Here is a 22,128-nt window from a genome sequence, read left to right as displayed (position 1 = left end):
TCTGCGTCTATTCCTTCCTCTGGCCTTTCGTTTGTTCACAAACGGTCCTCAAATGGCTGCCACGTGACCGCGATTGGCACGTGCGTTAACGGAAAGGCCCGCATGAGAGAGAAGGTCAAGCGTTCCGCAACGGCCAAGCAGCGAGCGCGACTGCATCGGTGACTTCTGCTCGCGAGCGTGACGAACGATGGAAGCCCTGATCTGTGCTTGACAGACGAGGTTATTTTGACTTCTGTTTCCCCCACCCCTTCCTTTCGGTGATTGGCCTATCCCTGAGGGCTTTGAGAATCCCACATGAGCACTGAAGCTTGCTACACCACTTGAAACAGAAAGCTTGAACGAAAACCCACTTGAAACGTAAACAAAGGTTGCATGAGCCGAGCAAACATTTTTGTACATATACTGGTGAGAGGCTTCAAGAATACGCGGTAAAATATCCTAAAGCCCGTAATGCCAAAGTTCCAATGAACCCTAGAAGACTGCGTAGAAGCCGCCTTTCTCGAAGTTTATAACGGATATAATGTAAATTTCTGCATCCTAAGAGCCATGGAGCCCCTAAGAACTCTAGGCACTGGCTCTCAGCTTGCCTGTGCCTGCTTGCTTGTCCTCATTTGTAGCACGCTTTAAACAATCCTAAGTGTTCTTGCAAACTTTTTTTTTGACACACGTCCGTCAGTCGGAACTGCCCATAGCATGCAGTGGCAAATACACCGCGCAATTCACCTAAAAGAGGTATTGTAAAAAAAATGCGCCAGCCAATTACAGTAGCCAATTTGCGTGACGTCATGGGCAGGAGAACTGCTTTCAATATCGTGGCCTCTCCAGCAGATCTGTGCTTTGGTGCGCGGAGTCAGAGCGAGTAGGTGCAGTGGAGTTTTTTGGGGCTGGACTTCAACTAAAGGTCTTAGGTCGTCGCCATGGAGGAAGCATTTTTTTCCTTCCTCAATATGATAGTCACCCAGTCATGGCTTTTTGTCCTGCCTTCCATGTCAACACTTGCTCCGTCGTCTCTCTCCCTTTCTTTCTGTTTTTTTTTTTTCCTTGTCTTTCGCGCTTCATCTTTCGAATGCCGCAAATTTAGCGCTTCACTGCACATTTAAAGCACGACAGTAAGCAACTGCGTACTCAAGCAGCTGCTGCATGCAACACCAGAGCATTGACTCAAGCTCGGGGCACGCAACCTCGCACCGACAGAATTACGATAAGCACTGCAACGCTACGCGCAACTGCACGGTATTCGTTGCACGTGCCCGCTGCTGCTTCAACGCACATCGCAGACAGGTGAAAAGTAAAAAAAAACAATTAAATGAGTACTGAAACCATATTAGCGACTCGCCATTTCATTTTTTTTTCTCGTTCAATAAAGGTCCGGGACGTAGATACCCTATAGAGAGAAAAAGAAAACGCTGGCAGGTCTCTCATTCATTATAATGAAGCTAACTACATTATTTTTCAGTTTACTATAAATAAACTAATCACATTAATTTATTCCCGGGGAAACGAGCGTTTCCCCGAGTTCTTGTTCAACATATTAGCTTTTTATTTCCTAATTTATTGTAACAGCTTTTCCATACAGCCAGGTTCGGTTTCCTTTTCGCGGAAGTGACTGCGTCGTGACGTCACGTCGCAAAAGCTGCTCACGTGGGATGAGGACATCGCGTTGCTTTGGCACACCTTACGGCTATAGCTCGGTCGTCTGCTAGCCACTATACCGAACCTCACAACAACGAGTCGCAGCCTGTAGGAGCCATAGGCGACCGCTCGAGCGTGCCGGAGCTATAGTGTCAGAACGTCGCGATGTCCTGCTCCCACGCGAGCACCTCCTGCGTCATGAAGTCACGGCAGAGTCACCTCCCAGGACCCGTTTAGCTTCAGCGAGGTCACCTTGTGGAACCCACGAAAACAGGTTGAAAATAAGGATTCAGTAAATATTTTCGAAGTTCATTATTAAGCCGGATATGTTAAAGGACCCCTACCAGGTCTGGCCATTTTGAGCTGACAAGCGCAGAGCATACAGTGCGCGCTAACGATCGTGTTTGCAAAGAATTACATCGCAAAGCACGGAGGATAGGTCTGAAATTTCAATCCGAATGCCGTTTTCTCTTTCTCTCGCGGCGACCACGCTCCAAGCCAGACGGTGACGTAGTCGTGTCTCTACGTCTACGTAGTCGTGTCCGCAGTGTGACGTTGCTCGTTGTGACACGTGACTTCGAGAATTATTCAGGGCAACATCTGTTATTTGTGTGATCTGTTGCTTGAATTGACGAATTGAAGTTTACAGAAATAATAAAACACACAAGCGGAATGCCTGTGTGTTGTCTGTTTTACTTCGCACCGAATCAAGGGAAATTTACTTCCGCTTCGTCTGCTTGTTCCCACGTCCGTGAAGTCACATGCGCATGTATCGAAACTATGCCATTTTCTACCGTGTTCCAGCGCGTGATCATGCTCTGCCTCACTATTCGTCTAGCACTGAACTATACCGCTAATCATGCGTCCTTGTGCACAGCGCGCAATATCGTGCGCTGCGCGAAACGAGACATCACAACAATCCGCGCGCAACGCCGTCAGCGGTAGTGCGCAGCACCGCAAAAAAAAAAAGAAAAAAGGCGAGGAGAAAAAAAGATGAAGGCGGGGCCCGTGACGTATGCGTCACGCGATCCTCGAGGCCCAGTAGGGGAGAACGCAGGTAACGAATTTCGCATGCGGAGGCTAGACGGGGTGAGTGGAGAGAGTGTCTCGCTATGCAGTGGAGCTCGCCTTGTGAAATCACGGTTTCGCGGCCCTGAAATATTTCTAGCTCGGCTATTAATGAGGCGATTTGAAATTTTTTGTTGCGGCAGAACACTCCCTAGAGGACACTTAACAACTTCAAGCATATAGCCAAAATTTGCTATGGAGCCTGGTGAGGGGCCCTATAAACTATGGCCACACTTTCAGCATAACACGAGCGCCCCCTTGTGCCCTAGACGAGACAGTGGACTGGTTGACGTTTCGGTGTAACTGCTGGGCTCCACATCGCTTGGGCAGAATTTACAGGCCCCACATGAGTTGGTCAAAACAAGTGACGAGGTACCGTGTCCTATCACTCTATAATTCTCCCTCGTCAATGCTTGTGTTGGTATGATAAGGGACTATTCGCGACGCTCATTCCGTCAAGTAGACCGAGTGTGGCGAAAATTTAACAATCACCAACAACATCGCGTTGTCTTTGTTGATGACGTGCACCGTTCAGTAAAGACGTTAATTAAAAAATAATTAAATTATTGGGTTTCACATGCCACAACCACGATGTGATCTTGACGCACGCCGCATGTATAGTGGGGGGACTCCGGTTTAATTATGACCACCTGGGGTTCTTCAACGCGCACCTAAATCAAGGAACACGGGTATTCCTTGCATTTCGCCCCCATCGAAATGCGGCTACCGTGGCCGGTATTCGTTCCCGCGACTTCGCGCTTACCAGCGCAAGACCAAAGCCCCTAAGCAACCACGGCGGGTAATAAAAATGTATGCAGATGGAATCTTCCCCGATATTCTTTGTGGATCGTGGACTGGTCTACTGTATATGTTGCTAGCGGGACATGAGCATACACTTACTTGTTTCAAGACTTATTTTCAGTCACTATAGATCAAGAAATAGGGTTAGTCAACAACAGTATCACTTATGGCACTGCGCGTTCTGGAGTTGGTGCTTCAGTCCGCCTCGCGTTTTCACCATGCTTTCTGTGCTGATGATTCACCAGTATATTTGCTCCGTTTCTCCGTTTTCTAAAGGCACGCTGTATTTCCGGCGCCTTTAACTGCGCAATATGATCGACACGTATTACAGGCAGTCCTGCTCAGCGCAAACTCCTAACTGTATACTGGAGCTCGCGTCTTGCCTCATAAAATATGTGGTACTTCTTCTTGAACAAAAATCAAAAGCTGCCGTGTAGACTAATATCAGGAAGCAGCCTTGGTATCGTCACGTTGTCGTGACGGTGAACAAGTAGGACACTGCCAAAGGCGTAACATGTAACTCTTTTAGGTGAACTTGTGCAGCGAGAAATACAAGCAAGTCTCAAAATAGAACGATCGGTGGGAGCATGGTCATCGGTCGTCGAAATCTGATCTATGGGTCAATAGCGAAGGCTATTTAGAAATGGCCCATCGCAAATTTCTGCGTATAATTAACTCGCCGTGGTGGCGTAGTGGCTTTGAGGTTGCACTGCTAGGCCAGAGGTCGCTGGATCGAATCCTGGCCGAGGCGGCCACATCTTGATGGGGGCGAAATGCAAGAACGCCCGTGTACCGTCCGTCGGGTGCACGTTAAAGAACCTCGGGAGATGAAAATTGGTTCGGACTCTCCTACAACGGCGTGCGCCTCATAATCATATCGAGGTTCTTGCACGTGAAACCCCAGAATTTATTTCACTACTTATGCCAGCCTAGTTGATAGTGTTCGCCACTGTATTATACGCCGCTATTCGCGTCCCGCGTTCAACCTGATCTACAGGGATTCTTTCGCTAAAGGATTGGTGACAGCAGTATAGAAAGTTCCGATACACGATGCACGTCTTGCGCTGAGTAATAGCTTTGTAGTGGTTGTTAATCGGTGGCAAATGGTCCTCGTGGAAGAAAAGGTAAACCGATACGCGGGTAAATATAAACGATGCCTATACTCGATGAGCATCTCAACGCCCATCGGTGTCATAAGCTACTCCATGGTTCCGGATTGCAATATACAAGATGTCCCAGCTAACTTTAACCAAACTATGAGAATATGCAAACACCCTGGAAGCTGGACAGAACACAGGTAATGTTGTTTGCCGCCGCTTGGACATACTCAAATATTTTTTCATGCCACCAAATTATATAACTAGTCCTAATTACTAATATATAATTAATTAAGTAATTAACTTCTCAAATATTATTATGCGATCAGAAGTGTCAATGAGAAAATTGTAGAGTGGCATGAAAGACTCCCGATACAGTTTTCTAATGCTCAATACGTGCTACACAAAAGTGTTTTTCCGAGCGTGAGAGAAGCCCGCGAATACACGCAAAGTGCCTCGAGCGGCCAGTCACGCGGCGACCCGGTGTGCAACTATCAGCCTTGCGGCTTTGCCAAGATTGCTTTAGTGGTATGTGCTAATTATTCATAACAACTTTAGCCAAAGTGAAACGTTGCTGTTGGCCTTTATTTTCATAATCACCATTCTTGTTGCCCGTCGACATGCTTGTGCCAGCAATGCACAAATACTACACGCCGGTGCAGTATTGTACTGCCACCTATAGCACGTGCTTGGCGAATGACGGCTGCTGCCTCCGAGATTTCAGTGCACACCTTGTGTCTTTTACAGTATCTTTATGCATGATTAGATATATAACAAACAATACGCTTCGGACAACGTGACAGGAACCAAGGGAAAATACGAGAAAGAGAGAGAGAGAGAGACGGGAAGAAGGAAAGGCAGGGAGGTTAACCAGACTGAGTCCAGTTTGCTACCCTACACGTGGGGAGGGGAATGGGGAGTGAAAGAGAGAGAGAGAGAGAAAACGTGAGTCTATACCGCACTTTCACATGCACTAAGTTAGGTGTAGGAAGTCTATAGTGCGGCACTCAACTCTGTTGCCTTCAGGTAGTGAAAAAGCGCTCGAACTGCTTTCTGGGCTAATGAACTGTGAGGCCAGGCTCGCTTCCCTGACAAAAAAGACCTAAGGCAGCGTTCTCCAGATCAGTTGCGGCTAACCAGCACTCATTGAAGGACTCACCCGCAACAAGAACGCCATCCCCTCTGTGGTGCTTGAAAAAGCCTCCTGTGTACCTTGCTGTTCCAAGGGAAAATACAAAACGCAACTCACTATCGCAGGTAAAATCTTGCGGGATCACGCATCTCGGAGGCACACATGACGCACTATTGGCTTCATGTAAGAGGGTTCGCGAATCAGTGCTAACACTTCGTAAAAGTGGATGTTTCAAGTAAGAAGCATTGGAACGACCGACATAGAAACAAGCGAGCTACCATCCACGAGAACTTGGGAGCGTGAATGACGGGCATTTAGCATTCCCAAGCCATTCTAGACACTTGTTGAATCTATTCCAGACGGCTTTGACGCTAAACTCTCGCACACGTGTGACGCAAATCTGTGTTCACGCATAGGCGCAAGGTAGGTGTCTACGTCAAATAATTGTATAAATGCCTCAGCCAATCCCGTTCGCCTGTTTCCGGGTCATCAAGGTGGAGATTAACTCCTTTCCAATCGGCGTCTTTCTGGAGCGAAATCTTGGTGCGTGGGCGCACAGAGGGCAGGGGGTGTGCGGGTTTGTGGGCGAAGCTTGTGCTGAATTCTTATGCTTACAAACATGTGCAGTGGCTCAATTGACAGTAGAAATAGCAGTATATCAGTAGTAGCAATTAGTAATAGTAGTAAGAGGAGGAGGAGAAAGCGTTAGAAATGTGGGTAGCCGAAGGGAGCCCCTCACCAGGCCCCATTGCGAATCTCGGCTTACGCTATAAGTTGTAAAATGCCGTCTGAGGAGGGTGTCACCGAAACCTATCGGCAGGAGGCGGGCGTCACTTTCAATGATAAGAGGCGATTGGAAGATTGGTGGAAGAAAAGTAGGGAAACAACAAAGGGCGGAGACGTACAAAAACACAGTTCGCAATAGGGGTTCAGAAAATTTGGGCGTGGTATAGTTCATAGAGTTTTTTCTTTCTTTTTTCATTGTTTAACCTAGGTAGGATATTAGGCAGCATAGTAGCAAGAGCTTGGTGGCGCAACCCACCGCCCCGTTCCAAAGGGGACGCTCATAACATCCATCCATCCATCCAGAAACATACGATCATCCGCAAGCGGGCGTTCCTTCCCTCCCTTCTCTCATAGCGGAGCCGAGGGTCCGCGTCATGTGCCCGCGCTGAGCCCCGACTCCTTTTCTCTCTCTCTCTCTCTCTCTCTCTCTCTCTCTCTCTCTTCCGCTTTTGCTGCGCGGAGCACTTACAGCGGCGGCGTCGCCCCTTCTTCGATGCTTAAACGAAGTCACGGGTCACGGTTAGTGACATATCTAGCAACGCGTTTCACGCCACGGCTAGCGCACACGTTTACGGTCCCACGCATTTGTGCGTGGGACCTTGACTCTATGGCTGAGGGTGAAGCTTCCTCGAGAAGGAGAGCGCGCAACTTTTGTTTTGAAATTTCAGCTGTTTACGGCGAGGGGGGGGGGGTGGGGGGGCTAAGCGCTGCAATACTTTTGCAGACGCGATCGTCAACGCGTGATGTACGCGGTGCGCTTGCCTGTTTAAAATTTCCAAACCTGGTGAGGGATCCTTTAAAATAGCGGCGCCTGTCATGTCTACGGCTGTTACTGTCTCTAATGGTACCCTAATGGTAATAACGCTTGGCAGCCGCCCGATAGCGATTGTATAAATTTTCCGGCAGCCGGCAGGCGCCATAACTTATCGCTTTTACGACTATGTCGTGCTTTACGACGACGTGAAAAGTGACTAATGATGTTGCAGACGTACCAGCGGGCAAATTTCCGAGACAATTAAATGTCATCGCGTGTAGACAGCTGCGGCGCTCCGAAACTATATGAAAAAAATGAAGCTTCGGCTCCTTGACGAGCAGTGAAGCGCTACTTTAGGAAGAACCTACAGCTCGGAGGCTCCTATCAGACACATGTGGAAGGAGAAACCATTTCCTTCGCCAAACACTGCACCGAATTTAATGAGGTTCGTTGCACCTAAAAAGAAAGTTAAAATCGATTGACTGCAGGAAGCAGTATCTTGATTTTGGCTGTGAATGTTATTATAAAGATTGATGAAATGGCGAGATTTAAAAGGAAAAGACTATCACGTTTGCAACTTTGTAAGTGAGCAATGAAAATGATATCACAGTTTTGTGAACTGCACTTAATAGTACATCTAAAGCGGACGAAATCGGTGTGTTATACACCGCTTCGAAATATACCATTATTATATGTGCAGGACTCTTGCGAAGCGCTCGTAAACATCGCAAAAAAATTCACTTAAGCTTTAAATTCATATATTGACTTTGTCTGCTTTAGATGCTCTAATAGAGGCAGTTCACAAAACTGCGATGTCTAATTTTGGCGCTGATTGTCAGATTTCGAATCTTCGTTCTTGTACATTTTGAGACGTGTCGATTTCCGGCAATTCTTCAAAAACACTCCGGACTCTAAATCAACGTTTGCCTTACTACGGTCACTAGAATTTCACTTCCTGTCTCAAGTGCAACAAATTTCATTCAAATCGGTCTGCTTCATAAAAGCTTTTCTGCGTTTTAGTCGCACTCGGTGGCAAGCTTGCAGGCATTCAGGCGCTAGGGATCTTATCTTATCGCTAGGGATCTTATTCAGGCGCTAGGGATCTTATCTACTTTGCCTAGCATGCCACCGAGCGCTCACTTCTCGCGCAAATAAATGACAATTACAAAATTACCATTACAAGTATTTGATGAACAGGCGGCATAGGAGTTCTGGTGCATGTACACTACAGCGGCTGTGTCGTTCGACGTCGAACGAATGACCTCGATCGCAGCCCGCGATCGCAACTCGCTGCATGCACCCTGTGAAGCTGGCCTTCTATTGTTCCTCGTGCGCATGCGCTGCAGATGCGAGGCTGTAGACAGCAAGAGCGAAATGAAAAGCAGGGACGAAAAAAAAAGGGGGAACGCACAAATGCACTTGCCGAGACAGCGCGACGAAAGCGGAGCCAATTGAGAGGCAAAGATTGCCTACGTTCTGTAGGCGAAAACAAAAGCGCAGTGACGTGTTGCGTCTGGTTCTTATTTATTTTTTTAAGCGTGAAAGGCTTTTAGCGCCCGTTGTCGGCGACTTTCGAGTGACCCTGAGCCAAGAGCCAGAGCCGTTATCCGGGCACTCAAACGAGAACATCCGGGTAACCAGTCAAGACCTCATAACATGCGCTATTTACTTCCGAAACAAGTTACAAAAGATATTGTAAAAATATAGCGTTTGGTAAGATATGTCCAAATTGCAATAATAATAAGAATGTTAATAATCATAGTAGTAGTAATACAAATATTATTATTATTATTACACTCAAGTAGATTAAGAACAGTATTAGTAGCATCAGCAGTAGTAATGCAATAATAGTTTAGTTTCTCCACAACATCGTTACAAACATTAGTACAACGCTGCTGGAATAGCTGTAACAGTACCTACTAACGAAAGCAAGGGAAGGGTCAGTAGTGGAGCAGAATTAGTGGTTGCGTAATAACGTGAGCTGTATGTAGTGGGAACGGTGGTCTTAACACGGTAGCTTCGTAAGTACAGAGATGGTGACAGTATACGTGGTCGCTCTACAGATCGCATTTGTACTTGTGTAGTAGTGGCGATCGAACTTTTACTTCTGCGATCGTTTAGTGGTGGTATAGATGCACGTGGCAGGTGGCATTAGTTGGCAGTTATTAGTAGTACTAACAACGTTGGTGTTATGAGTAGCACCAGCAACTAGTATAGTGCAATTTTAGTGTGTTACGCAGTAGTTAGTATAGTATACCCTCACTGGTCCGGCTATTATTTTGTGCAGTGGTTTATTCGTGAACATGCAACGGGTTTAGTAAATTAACCCTCGCTGACACTAACACAAACAAGAACGTACGAACTTAAAAACACTGAAACTAGCACAAGCAGGAACGTAGGAACTTAGAAACATAAGCGCTCATTGAGAGCTGGCCGTAATCCCAAGAAACCTGCAAGATACGACTGCACGAGCGCAACCAGTGGCAACACAGGCAAAACCGTGATTGCAACGCCGTAAAGCTACCACGTATAAACCCAACAGGCTGTCGGCATGTCAGCTATGCGTTACTTTTGCCTGTCGGCTTGTAAGCGTGTCGGCTGTCGGCTTCTAAGCGTGTCGACTGTCCACCTGTAAGTCTGTCGGAACGTCCTATTCGACACCGCATCGGGCAGTTTTCTTTGGCGATCACTCTCGGCGGTAGTTTCACTCTAGCGAGATTCCACGACTCGGCGCATGCGAGCTTCTTTCTCGCATTTGCCCGGCGCTTGTGCTCAGGCGTCCAGTGGCGATTGTGGTGAAAGCGAAACTATACCTCCGCTAGTGATCTTCCGAGATTACGCCCCTTGCGCATCGAGCATGCTTGACTACGCTGCCCGATAGTTCCTGGACACCTTGGATAATTGGTTCAAAAATTTTACTGCACAGTAATGTACGCCCTGCTATCACACATGCAAACAAAACTACCGTATTTATCGAATGTATAGGTCCTTGTTACCGAATCTTTCAGACCAACGAATTCTTATTCGTGAAGATAGCTAGCAAGAGCATACCAAGACAATTGAGTTCCTCGGTCGCACCTTTGTTCTTCAAGTAGCACGTGGACTCCTGCTTCACTGGTACATTATTGTGTACTTGTGGTCTAGCTTTAAAAGATGCTGCATATACAATGCACTCAACGGCGTTAAACACGTTGTCGTTTCGGGTGCCGAAGACGATCCATCAAGGACAACTTCTTTGGCAAGTGTTACGAGGATGCAGCTTGTAGTATTGACCTGTCTCCTCTTCCATAAACGAAGTAAGGCCGAAGCGACCAAAGTGAACGCCATGATCAGGGCTTTCATTAAGTCGCCTGCGGCACTTTCAAGTGAATCTTATTGCCGAGTTCAGATACTGGAATATTCTGCACGTGATAATGTACGTATAAATCATAAATACTTAAAATTGGGATTTACGAAAATACGGCTCCTCAAACCCTGGTATGGGGGAACCTCGACGCTTTGCGAAGAAAAAAGGGTTCTGTCAACTCCCTTTGCTGAAGTAAATAATGTGTCCCCAGTTTTGAGTCCCTTTTTTTAGTGTCGTGACTCCCCAATTGAGGAGTATGTTCTTTTTCTGCTTTAGTTGCAAGCCGAGCAAACGTGTTCCGTTTTAGAAGTATACCGGGTACATATACATTCTTTATTATTATTATTATTATATGAAATTTTCAGAAATCGCCTGTGGCAAATGGCACAGTTCTAGTCATCAAGCTGGATTACTCGAAGAGGTGGACATTACCTGCAGGAGAACAAGAAATGCATTATCGATTATTTAAGAGAGTTTGACTGATTAAGTTATTAGGTAATTACGGCACATGTTGCAATTTATGAATTGTAACCGGCGAGTTCCCCAGGCGTGTCTGCTAGGCGTGTCGAACGAATTCTCAGGATGAACGCCGTCCCCTCTGATCATAGGCTCAGAAATAAGTGAAGGCACTTTTGTTCTTTCTGAAAACGTGTCGTTGTAACGAGCGACTTTGACTTAGTACTGTCCCTGCACGCCTCTATGCAACGATATATCTCTCTCTTCTCTCTTTTCCCCATAGAGTTACTATACTGACTCTAGAGGACAAGTTACCCATAGGGCCCATGCATTGAAATCGGGAACCGCAAGAGCGCCGCCATGTTGCTACGCGCCGAGGTTGCCAGCTCCTGAGACGCTTGCTAGACTTGGTGACAGTAGTCAATTTTAATCCGGCAACCGTAGCAGCATGGCGTCTCGCTTGTAGTGTCGTGATGTGTGCGTGCAGCCGTGTGTTTGGGCTTTATAAGTTGGTTCTTTATTCTATGTTGCGGGACGGTGTGGGTGTGGTCCATGTTGGCCGTACAGGTGGCAGTTATGCAACCGAGGGATGATCCTGTTGAAGTTTCCGGCGGTATCCGGTTTTCAGCGGCGGTCACGCCTGTTGCAGGAGTGTCACTCGACGAGGTTACGAGCTCGAAGCTGTGGTCAGATTCCTCGTTGGCGTTCTTTACTTCTCTTCGCACGGGCGCGGTATGTTGCAAAAGCCGCTTTCGCGATCTATCGCCGCGACGATAGATCGGGTTTTTTTATTATTATAAGTACTGATCCAGCTGTAGGGTACATGTAATCGACAAACGGAAGTCTCAGGAGAGCACCTGAGATTATAATAAAGCAGGCGGCGCAGGGACTCCAGGGCACCCATGGGACAGTGGGGGGATCAAAGCTCGAAGCAGAACGGTACGTAGGTTGGGGCCGCCGAGGCAGGTGTGTGCCAGGGAGTGTTCGCACGGACAGCTCCCCTGGCACGCGCAGCAGTGCCTCGCAAGGTCGAGATACTTTAAGGGCACCTGCGTCCATGATCTTTCTTTTGCCTCGGTGCAGTGAGCACGATAATGCGCTGGAGCTGTCCACATGATCTACTTACTTTACCTGCGAGTATGGTCAACAAAAATGTGTCCCAGCTGCTTAGTGGTATTTGAGATTATGTCAGTATTGCATATGTGCCTGATGTCTAGAATAATTGAATTTTGAAAATGCTCGCATGGATCCGATGAGCATATCTGCAGTTTATGGATACATGTAAAAAACTCAGCATCAAGTGCAAGTGAACGGTCCCACAGGCCTGGAGTCGATCATGCAAATAGATTCGCTGCACAAATTTGTGACCAGAAAAGATATTCCACATGAAATGGCATGCAAGGAAGTGTTGAAAATATTGCACAATTAATAAAACGCCTACGCTATTAATATGTGGGTTGATGCACTCGTTATGCAAAACGGAGGTGAGGCGTGCAGACAGGACACAAGAGTAGAGTATTTACAAGCAAACAACACGAGCGCCACCCACTTCTCTACTCTTGTGTCCTGTCTGCAAGCCTCACCTCCGTTTTGCATAATGAAACCTTACCAACTAGCTCAGCTTTCTGTCGTTCGAAGTCTCGATGCACCCGATTTCGTCCGCATTAGGCACTCGCCTCTTGATTACTTCGTGGCACAGAAATACTCGGCATCAGGCTGTTTCTCTGCTGTGGCCTTTGTAGGAGCATGATTGTTCAAAGTGCAACAATTAAACAGATTCTTTGAGTTGCTTGTGGCTTCGCCAGTACAATTCTGGTGCGCTGGTCCGCCTGTCCAGCAATTTCCTACTGAAGGGAAACCTGCAAATAAAAACACCGCTCCGCATGTAGAAAAATTCTCTACTGTGACGCTTCTCAAACGATTGTGATGCACCACAAGAGCTGCCTACTCGCGTGATATTCTCAACAAGGAGATACATTCGTTTACTTACATGTGAAGGTACATGCCAGAGCACTTCGGGGCTTCGGTGGCACATATGGCACGAGTGTGCCATAGCGTCCGATGTCGACGCGCGATCGCATGTCAAACCTAAACTGTACGAAACTACTACGCATCCAAAAAACAGATTCGAAACTGAAATTCGCGTCATCCTTTATTGCATGAATGCGTACATCGTGATTTACATAAGTCACGGACTTAGCGATCGCTTTCTGTAAACTTAATATTAACGCACCACCTTCATAAAGCCATCAGGTATGCGTTTTTAGATGACAAAGCATAAGGTGACCTGTACTTGTTTTCAGCTCTTTCAATAGTAATTGCGCTGGCCACATTGACCAGTAGCAACAGGGCGGCGCCCTAGAGGTTCCCATTTTTCTGGCCCAGCTTTTCCTCTAGAGTTGTTCTACTAACTCTATGCTTTTCCCATTCTCCCTACCCTCAGCACAGGGTTGCCAACCGGACTCTTGACTAGTTAACATATCTGCCTTGCTTATATCCCTCTCTCTATCACACCAGTTTCTATATATACATACCCAAGGTGAGCGACGAAATAAATTTGTGTTCTGGCTATTTATGGGCTTCAATAGATGTATGAAGTGGCATTTCCTTTTAAAAAATCTGACAGCGCCTGTAACTAAACCGGTTCCATTCCAAGAATTCGCTCTAAGTGAACTTGTCTGGCAAACTCGCCGGCTACTACTCGTAAAATGCAACATTTACCGTAAAGTATTTAGCTAAAGCTAAATTTGTAAAAGTTGGTTAGTTAGTCCATTAGGAATCTCGATTTATTGTGCAAATAATGTGTGCCTCTTCAAACGATCCAGTTCAAGGACTAGAACCGTGGTATCTGCGACAGCCATATTTTTTAATGCTGTATAGCCTGTATAGCCTGTATATCAAACATCAATGTTTCCATAGCTTGAATGTGCTTCCGTCATGTGGGATAGATCTCAAGCAGCATTGACACCTAAGAATGATTCGGAACCGATCAGGTCGCTTTGCTCTCGATAAAGAAGTTTCGCACTGCTGGCATCAAGCTGAGGAAATCGATTTTAGGCTCGCAAGGACATGACAACGAGAGAAAGGATTTGCCGTCTATTAGTTTCTCGTAACGCAATATTTTATAATCAAACACCTCGTCCAGACTTCATATAACAACCATCTTACTTTTAAACTCGGGTTGACCACCGAAACAAAGTAGCCGTTATACTTCCTGCAGCCCCAATCTGTTTTACATTCCTCTTCGCCAAAGACAAGCAAAGAGTGGAATTACCTTCTGCCCTCTGCTGCTGCCACAGAAGGAGGAATTCCGCTTTGCAAAGCACGTTTTCTCTTTTAACTCGTGTGTTGCTGGATCTGGCAATATTGCTGCGCGCTAAGCTACAATGCTCTACTATACTACAATGTTTCGTACCCAGACCCTTCGTAACGCCCTTTGGGCCGTGAGGGCGTACTCTTAAAGGGACACTAAAGCGAAACAATAAATCAGTTTAGACTAAGAAAGCATTGTTTGAGAACCCTGCAGGCAGTCATTTCCAAATAACAGTTTGATTAATAGATGAGAAAATGAAGGTCGAAGTATCAGTATTTGAATTTCGCGCCGAAAACCCGACGCCAGAACGTCAATGTGACGTCAGGGACTCCAAAGTATGTTTTCGCATTTGGGCCGCGTTGGCTGAGTAAAGGTTCCCGAAACTTGCCATGTTTGATATTTGGTTCCTTTAGAACACAATGTGGTCAATCTGTACCGCAATATACTTAAGTAGGCCCTAGAAGATGCCATCAAAATCCATGACGTCACAGCGACCAGGCGCGGGAACTTCAAGGAGGCGTCGCCACCCGTCTTTCGTTCTTGCGCTTTTTCTGGCTTACCAAGCGGCTTATCGTGGTAAGAGTGGTGTCTTTGGCGTCGTAGAAAGGTAACTTACTGATGCATAATAAATCATTTTTCTCTTTAGTGGTTCTCTAAAACATACATATAAAGATAGTCACCGTGCAGTGTCCTTCCCATACAATTTCTCGAGTCGAGATGAGCGTTGAGTAAAAGAACATCTAGAATTACGAAGTATAGATGTGTCTCGGCTAAGCTCATCTCGACGTACCGAATGACCGAAGCTATTACTTATTACTGCGTAACGGGCCGCGAAATAGCGAAGAAATACCAAGACAGCAAAAAGCGTCAATCGCAGACGGTCCTGGTGTCCACTTTATTTCGCTTCCCATTACGCCATAATAGGTATGAACCATGAGCACAGGCCATGCAATGTGTAGGATGGATATCCGGTGGACCATTAGAGTTACAGAATGAGTGCCAAGAGAAGGGAAGCGCAGTCGAGGACGGCACAAAACTAGGCGGGGGGGGGGGGATGAAATTAGGGAATTCGCAGGCGTAAGTTGGAGTCAGCTGGCGTAGGACATGGGTAATTGGAGATCGCTGGAAGAGGCCTTCGTTCTGCAGTGGACATAAAAATAGGCTGATTAATTATGATTATGATGATGATGACGACGTATGAACCAGCTATAGCCCAGCAATAGTGAATATATTGCTGTTCCAGCAATAGCCCTGTCTAATTATAGAACCACCGGGTCCTTCGGGAGACAACTGTATCTCCAGAACGCCTCTGAATCGTGTCAACAGTTTAACCTCAACTAAACGATCCTCATGCGGCGGCAACATCGCAGAGACAATTGGGGAACACAAGCTCAGCCTCGCCGGACTCACGATAATAAAATAATTAAGCGTTCTGACCGGGACTATACACACGCCGTTTGCGAAAATTATCTCTCCGCCTTTCGTTGCGCGCGATAACATCCGGTCACTCACGGACCTGAGAACGAGACTGTAACATTGTGAAGGCGTCAGGAGGCGATATCGCCTAATTGCGATGCGCCGGCATCTGGTGGCCTCGAAGTTATCAGATGCCATTTGGAGGTGGGCAGGCCTGTTTATCTCGTTATCTTCGAGCATCTGCTCGAAGATAACACTTGAATGTAGCTATATGTAGGCATCGGCGTTTGCATTGGACGGCTGCTGCGAAGTGACGACGGAAGGAGCAGAAATAGCCAGTCGATGCGCATGCAGATAAAACGTCAATAGCATCAATTACGCTTCAGTTACACGGTAAATAATCCCACGTCGTCGAAATTAATCCGGGGTCCCCCCCCCCCCCCCCCCCCCCACTACGGCGTGCCTCATAATCAGAACAAGGTTCTGGCACGTGAAACCACAGAATTTAACTTTGTATACGCTACAATAGGCTACGCAAAGAAAGCTTCGCTTTAATAACAACTAAACAGTTCTACCAGCTGTAAACCCGCCGTGGTTGCTCAGTTGCTATGGTGTTGGGCTGCTGAGCACGAAGTCGCGGGATCGAACCCGGCCACGGCGGCCGCATTTCGATGGGGGCGAAATGCGAAAACACCCATGTACTTAGATTTAGGTGCACGTTAAAGAACCCCAGGTGGTCGAAATTTCCGGAGTCCTCCACTACGGCGTGCCTCATAATCAGAAAGTGGTTTTGGCACGTATAACCCCATAATTTAATTTAATTTTCACCAGCTGTAAATCACACAACTACTCTGTTCAACCGGTTAGGTTTTAGTCTTTAGATCATTCCAAACTTTCAACCGACTTGCATAAGCACCTTTCTAATTACTGTACCGAGTCATTGTAGAGTTTAGGGCTCTGTAATAGCTAAACTTTGCTGAGGAATTCGCTTTACTCATGAGCGCATCTTTTGAAACATTCTGAATATTTTAAAGAATGGTTCGAAACGGGAATCTCGAAGCCAGACTACATTAATATGCTGCACAACAATGTCTTTTGACCGTTATAATATTTCGGACCCAACGAATCCAGCTTCGTAACATTGTGCGTCCCTCCGTTTTGTACTTCATGCCAAAATGTCGCGCCGTGTAGCCAACGTTACAACCAAATTTTGCGGTATTAGGTCTCAAATAGAACATTTTTTTTGTCATCCAAAAATAACTTTTAAATAGTTTTCCGAATAAATAAATACTTGATGTCCTTCTTTATATGATGGCCACTAATTGCCAAATCTTTACAGGGACCACAACGACATTCTACTGAAGCGTAAGCATGCATAGGCCGAAATACTGTATTTTCAAAGTGTTCAGCGTGGTTTTGTAGGCTTGTTGCATAACGCTGAGGCGCAAACCAAATTGGCCAACAAATATGTTTTGTGGAAAATTGCATAAAAGTATTTTCTGGCGTTTATAGCCGATTTCTTAAAATTAGATAGCTCATTGAAAACGCTATAATTTCGTAAATTTTAGGAGCAAATTACAGAAACCAATAAAAAAAGAGTGCCTAAATTGTTTTTAATAAGAATGTATTCCTACCAATACGGCGTTTTTTCTATCTTTTTTTAGACCGCACAGAATTACTACAGATATCCTGAGGCAGGTAGCGTAAATGCAATACTTTAGCTGTATAAGTCGAAGCGGTGACAATACTCCGACGAGAAATCGAAGTGTATAATCGACTAATTAGCAAAATTTTACTATTTATACGTTAATCAATTAATTTACGGCACCTATCGCAATTGACGGATCGCAGCCGGTGAGTTTGCAAGGCATATCCACTTGGAACGACTTCGATATGCGTCGTGAAACTTGCAGCAAATGCTCACTGTTGTCCCACTTACTTTTTTAACAAGCCGTTATTTTACAGCGAAGCTGTTAGCCTGTAGTTGGTCGGGATTTTTTGTGTCCCCGTGCGCTGCGCTCACAAAAAACGATGGGCCGATTCCGGAGACAGTGCAAAGAAGCGGCAAGCGCACAGTGTGCTGTTTCTCCAAGAGGCGTCACACGACGTCATCAGGTGACATCATCACTCGAGGAATACGTCGTCGCGTGACGTCGTCAGATTACGCCATCAGGCGATATCATCACATGACGATGCCGTTATTCTCGTATATTCCAATTACAATCCGAAGCTGTTATGCCTGCAGGTTGCGTGTAAGTCGTACATTACGAAATTTCCCGGCACAATTTACCTTGAGAATTTTAATTACCGCACTTGCGCTTGGCGGAGGGCCTAGGAGAATGAGGGACGTACATCGCTTGGGCTGGTGGTGCTTGTCCAACGCTGGCAACATTTTCGCTGTACATCCACTTTCACAGGGTGGAATGGAGGAGGATTTTTTATGCATTGAGGCACTAAAGGAACTGGAGAGCCCATGTATTTCGTTGCATGCTTTGGCAATGAACATCTCGAAACTGCTGTCATCGTGAAACATCGCTCTAACTCTTGCGAACTCAGAGGCTACAATTCATAAATTGCGGTATTTGTCCTGAAGGAATTACTTAAAAACTCGTTTAGTTATTATTTTGTTAGCTAGTTCATTATAGATTTAGATTTCTCGTGCAAGTGATTTCCGTCTCTGAGTAATCCAGGGGAGGTATTCTGTAAGAGTCCACCTAGTGGATATATCCATTTCGTCTGCTGTTGAAGTTCTGATTGGCTAGGCTGGTCTGCACGTCCGCAGCAGTGAGGTGCCACAGCCAATCACCACCTCAGCAGCTGACGAAATGGACACGTCCACTAGGTGGACTCTTACAGAATACCTCCCCAGCTCAATGAATAGACTGTCTGCCACAGGCGATTTCTTTAAAATTCTGTATGCTGAAAAAAGAAAGAGCCTGGTATAATAAAACCCATCTGACTGGTGTACGAATTAATCTTGTGACAAAGAAAAAAATAACGGATTTTAGGTAATTTTGTTTCTTACCGCTACTTTGGCGCCGTTAGATGACCCTCAAATGTGGAAAACTAATATTTTGCTGATGTAATTTGAGGAAAGGTTCCTATGTATCTTAAACCTTCTCGAATAAAATCTGAGATGGTCGAGCGCAGCACATCGCATGGAATTACCCTATCGTAACACTAGGAGTCTACCCATTCCATGATAAGCATACGAAAATTCGTTGCACGGGCTACCAGACATCCGCTAACCAACGCAAACACTTGCAACCTCGCTTGCTTAACGGCGCAAGCCGCGTAACCCGCATTAGTCACGGATAAAGTCACACCCACCGCGAGATATCTTTTTCAAGACGTCCCGATACTTTGCCGCAGCTTCTAGAACCTTAGTCACCCACCGGACGCGATCGACGAGGCGCCCGGGGTTATCACACGCAGCCAACGAAATGACGCAACAAGCGCGGATCGCTCACGTCACCCACCGAAGCTCGCTCTCCTTCGCGTAAAAACAGTTAGCGACAAAGGATCGCGGCGCCGTGGGCCTTATCGCGCGCACAACTGCGCACTGCGGTGACGGCAACAGTTGGCGTTCACGACCGCCCACCGTACTTCCGAAAGTCGCGCCTCGCACGCTACGGCGCGGCGGGGAAGCTCGTCGCATTGACATTTTCGTTTCCTGCTGATTCTCTCTCCAGTCGCCAGGCGTCGCATGGGCAGGAATGAGTTCCATGGATGCGTTTTGCGGCTCGCGGTTCTGGGTGAGTATTTTTCCGCATATTTTCGGCGTTCTAAACGCGCTTGGCCGGTGTGCGATGGCTCAGCCGGGTTCTTGAAGGGCTCCCGAATCGCGACGAACGGTTATCAAGCGATGTTGATCGCTTCAAGCGACGCGGCCTTGTGTCGGCACCGCTCGAGAGAAACCGCCGGCACCCGATCGCCGGATCTCCTGGAGGTTGATTCAGAGGGGTGGGGGGGGAAAGGAATACTTTTGTTTCGCTGCCGGAAATGAGGCGAAAAAAAAACTCATGTTTCGGCTCCAATGTGTCCTGACATGGCCGATGGCGAAGAATTGTTGGGGGAACGCGGCTCTGCTTCTCGCGTACAGCGGCTTTCTTTCATCAGCCGCCTGCCTTCCCTTTAATTAGCGAACTGATCGCCCCGTGCACGTGTTGCGCCTCCCAGTCGCCTGCGCTTCTCCGGTTGACACATGACCGTGCGTTTCCTGCGGCTCGCGATGCTGCCGTCGTACGCCCCCCTTTTCCTTGCCCCGGTCGACGTACGGTCATTCGAGAGCGCTGCCAGCTTCGCCTTCGGCGCACATAGCCGGAGGCTGTCTCTGCTCGTGATCCTGTCAATAGTGCAAACACGGGATGATGCGCTTCGCAATTCGTTCTGCGCTGTGCGATCGAACGCTACTTGTGATCGCGAGTCAGTCGAGACAGAAATGTCGCGCCGGCTCTGTTGCCAACAAAAAAAGTCGAGAGGCGTACTCGCACGTGGTTTGATTTCCCCGGCGTCCGCTCTATAATGTTGCAATATTCAGATGTGTGAAGGATTCCTGATGGCGCGGTAGGACGGGGGAAAGAAAAAAAAGTCACCGATTTTGCAGCTGCGCGGTGCGTCAGAGAGCGGTGGCTTCATGCGTTCATCTTTTCCGTTGTGATTTTCGCGATATACGAATTTTTGGGAGCGGATGCGCTATTTCAGGGACACTAGCCGCGCTCCCTAGCCGTTTTAATAATTTTTTTCGCGGCGCGTTGCGCTGACTTCCGAGTTTGTCAGCGCAGTTTCGCTTCTGTTTCGTACCCCCCCCCCCCCCCCCCCCCCCTGTTTTATTTTCTTTTTAACGCGAGAGCGTTAAGGACCCTGTGTCGCAGAAAATCCAGCGTCGGTGTCCGGCGTCAGACGTCGCTTCGGCAAAAATAATTTCGAACCAAATCTTGAACTACGCATACCCAACCACTTTTGTACCACCAAAGTTGCTTGTACCTTGTCTTTCATTCTTTGCAAAGTTATTCCTCGGAATTTTGAGAATGGCAGCGCACAAACAAATGCAATGAAAGAAAAACACCGACAGTGCATGTCTCTTGTGTTAGCTCTTCTCAGACTGAAATATTAAAAGTGCGAAACAGTAACAGGAGATCGACCTATGCAAGAGGCTGCGTTTCTACCAGAAAGCTTGCCTTCATGTGTAGTTTGCCACCAGCATTTCCCAGTAAACATGGTTACGTAAGCTGCAGTTGCTGGGAAGCGTGAGGCGCCGTCAGGGGTCTTTGAATGCTATCCTGTTCCACTCTTAAAGGCAAAGCTTAAGCGTCCTCCAAATTTTTCGCTTGCTTGCACATCCAACAGTGTATCTCTTTTGTTAAAAAAGAACGAAGGTGTTCTGATAGGCTTCAGATTTATTGTTTTCCCCTTCCTCTGATGGCCCTCGAGGAAGGGTGCGTATGATTTTCTAAATAAACAAACAAATTCGATGCTGCTGTGGCACGCTGGAAAAGCTTACAATGTGTTTCAAATCAGATAGAACGACCGTCTTTTTGGGTTTGCATGCAGCAATGCATGACACCGAAACCTGCCGAAAGAAAGGTGTATATACAGTACCTTAGAGACAGTCTAAATATTAGCTGAGTGCTGCCTATATTTAGAGTTTGGTTTCATACGTCACACACATGGGGTGTGGTAAAGTTCTTGCAGCAAAGAATCAAGTTGCAGAAAGATGTGTTTTACGCTGACGCACCTGCTATGGTGATAAAAGGAGTCTTGATACATCACCATTGTGTTTCTTTATGAATGGGCTGTCATCGCATTAGCTAAGCCCTCTAGTCCAGCGATTGTGTAGGGTTGATGTGCTGTATTGAGCTTTCACTACAAATTACCCTGTCTCTTTCACCTGACAGCTAGTTGTAGAATTGTCAAGTGAATCACTTATCACATATTGGCATTGTTCTTAGTGTGAGGTATGAAGCGTATGCGCTCTCCAATGCCAATTGTTTGCCCTCTCCCTCTTTCTTTCTTTTACAGTAGTCATGCCTCACTGCTATGCACAGTATACTGCATTAAAGATGTAAGAACAACATAAAAAGTAACTTAAAGTAACAAATACTTCATACACCAATTCGCACCTGCTCCGTGGATTGTTATAAGTATCGGCTAATGATGTCGTCGTTCAGTAATGTCAGCCGGATTTCAAAGAATGTGTGATAGTTAGATAGAGCGATAATGGTCACAAAGGGAAATGACTCATTCCAGGCTTAATTTCATTATCATCCATCTATCTTTTGTTCACTGCAGGATGAAGGCTTCTCCCAGTGACCTCGAATAACCCCT

General features: G+C 46.6%; 1 protein-coding gene across 1 annotated transcript in view; it reads left to right on the top strand.

Annotated features, from left to right (window-relative positions):
• The first annotated feature begins 19,350 nt into the window (after window positions 1-19,350).
• Window positions 19,351-22,128, top strand: part of MRP (Multidrug-Resistance like Protein 1) — a 79,500-nt gene continuing 76,722 nt past the window's right edge. The window contains exon 1 of the mRNA XM_050192259.3: window positions 19,351-19,556. Within this exon, the coding sequence (XP_050048216.1) occupies window positions 19,518-19,556 (39 nt within the window). The 5' untranslated portion in view covers window positions 19,351-19,517. The remainder of the gene's footprint in view (window positions 19,557-22,128) is intronic.

The sequence above is a fragment of the Dermacentor andersoni genome, chromosome 10, assembly GCF_023375885.2.
Source record: "Dermacentor andersoni chromosome 10, qqDerAnde1_hic_scaffold, whole genome shotgun sequence".
Taxonomy (NCBI): Eukaryota; Metazoa; Arthropoda; class Arachnida; order Ixodida; family Ixodidae; genus Dermacentor; species Dermacentor andersoni.
The sequence above is the reverse complement of the archived record's forward strand: the minus strand, read 5'-3'. Positions and strand labels throughout refer to the sequence as shown.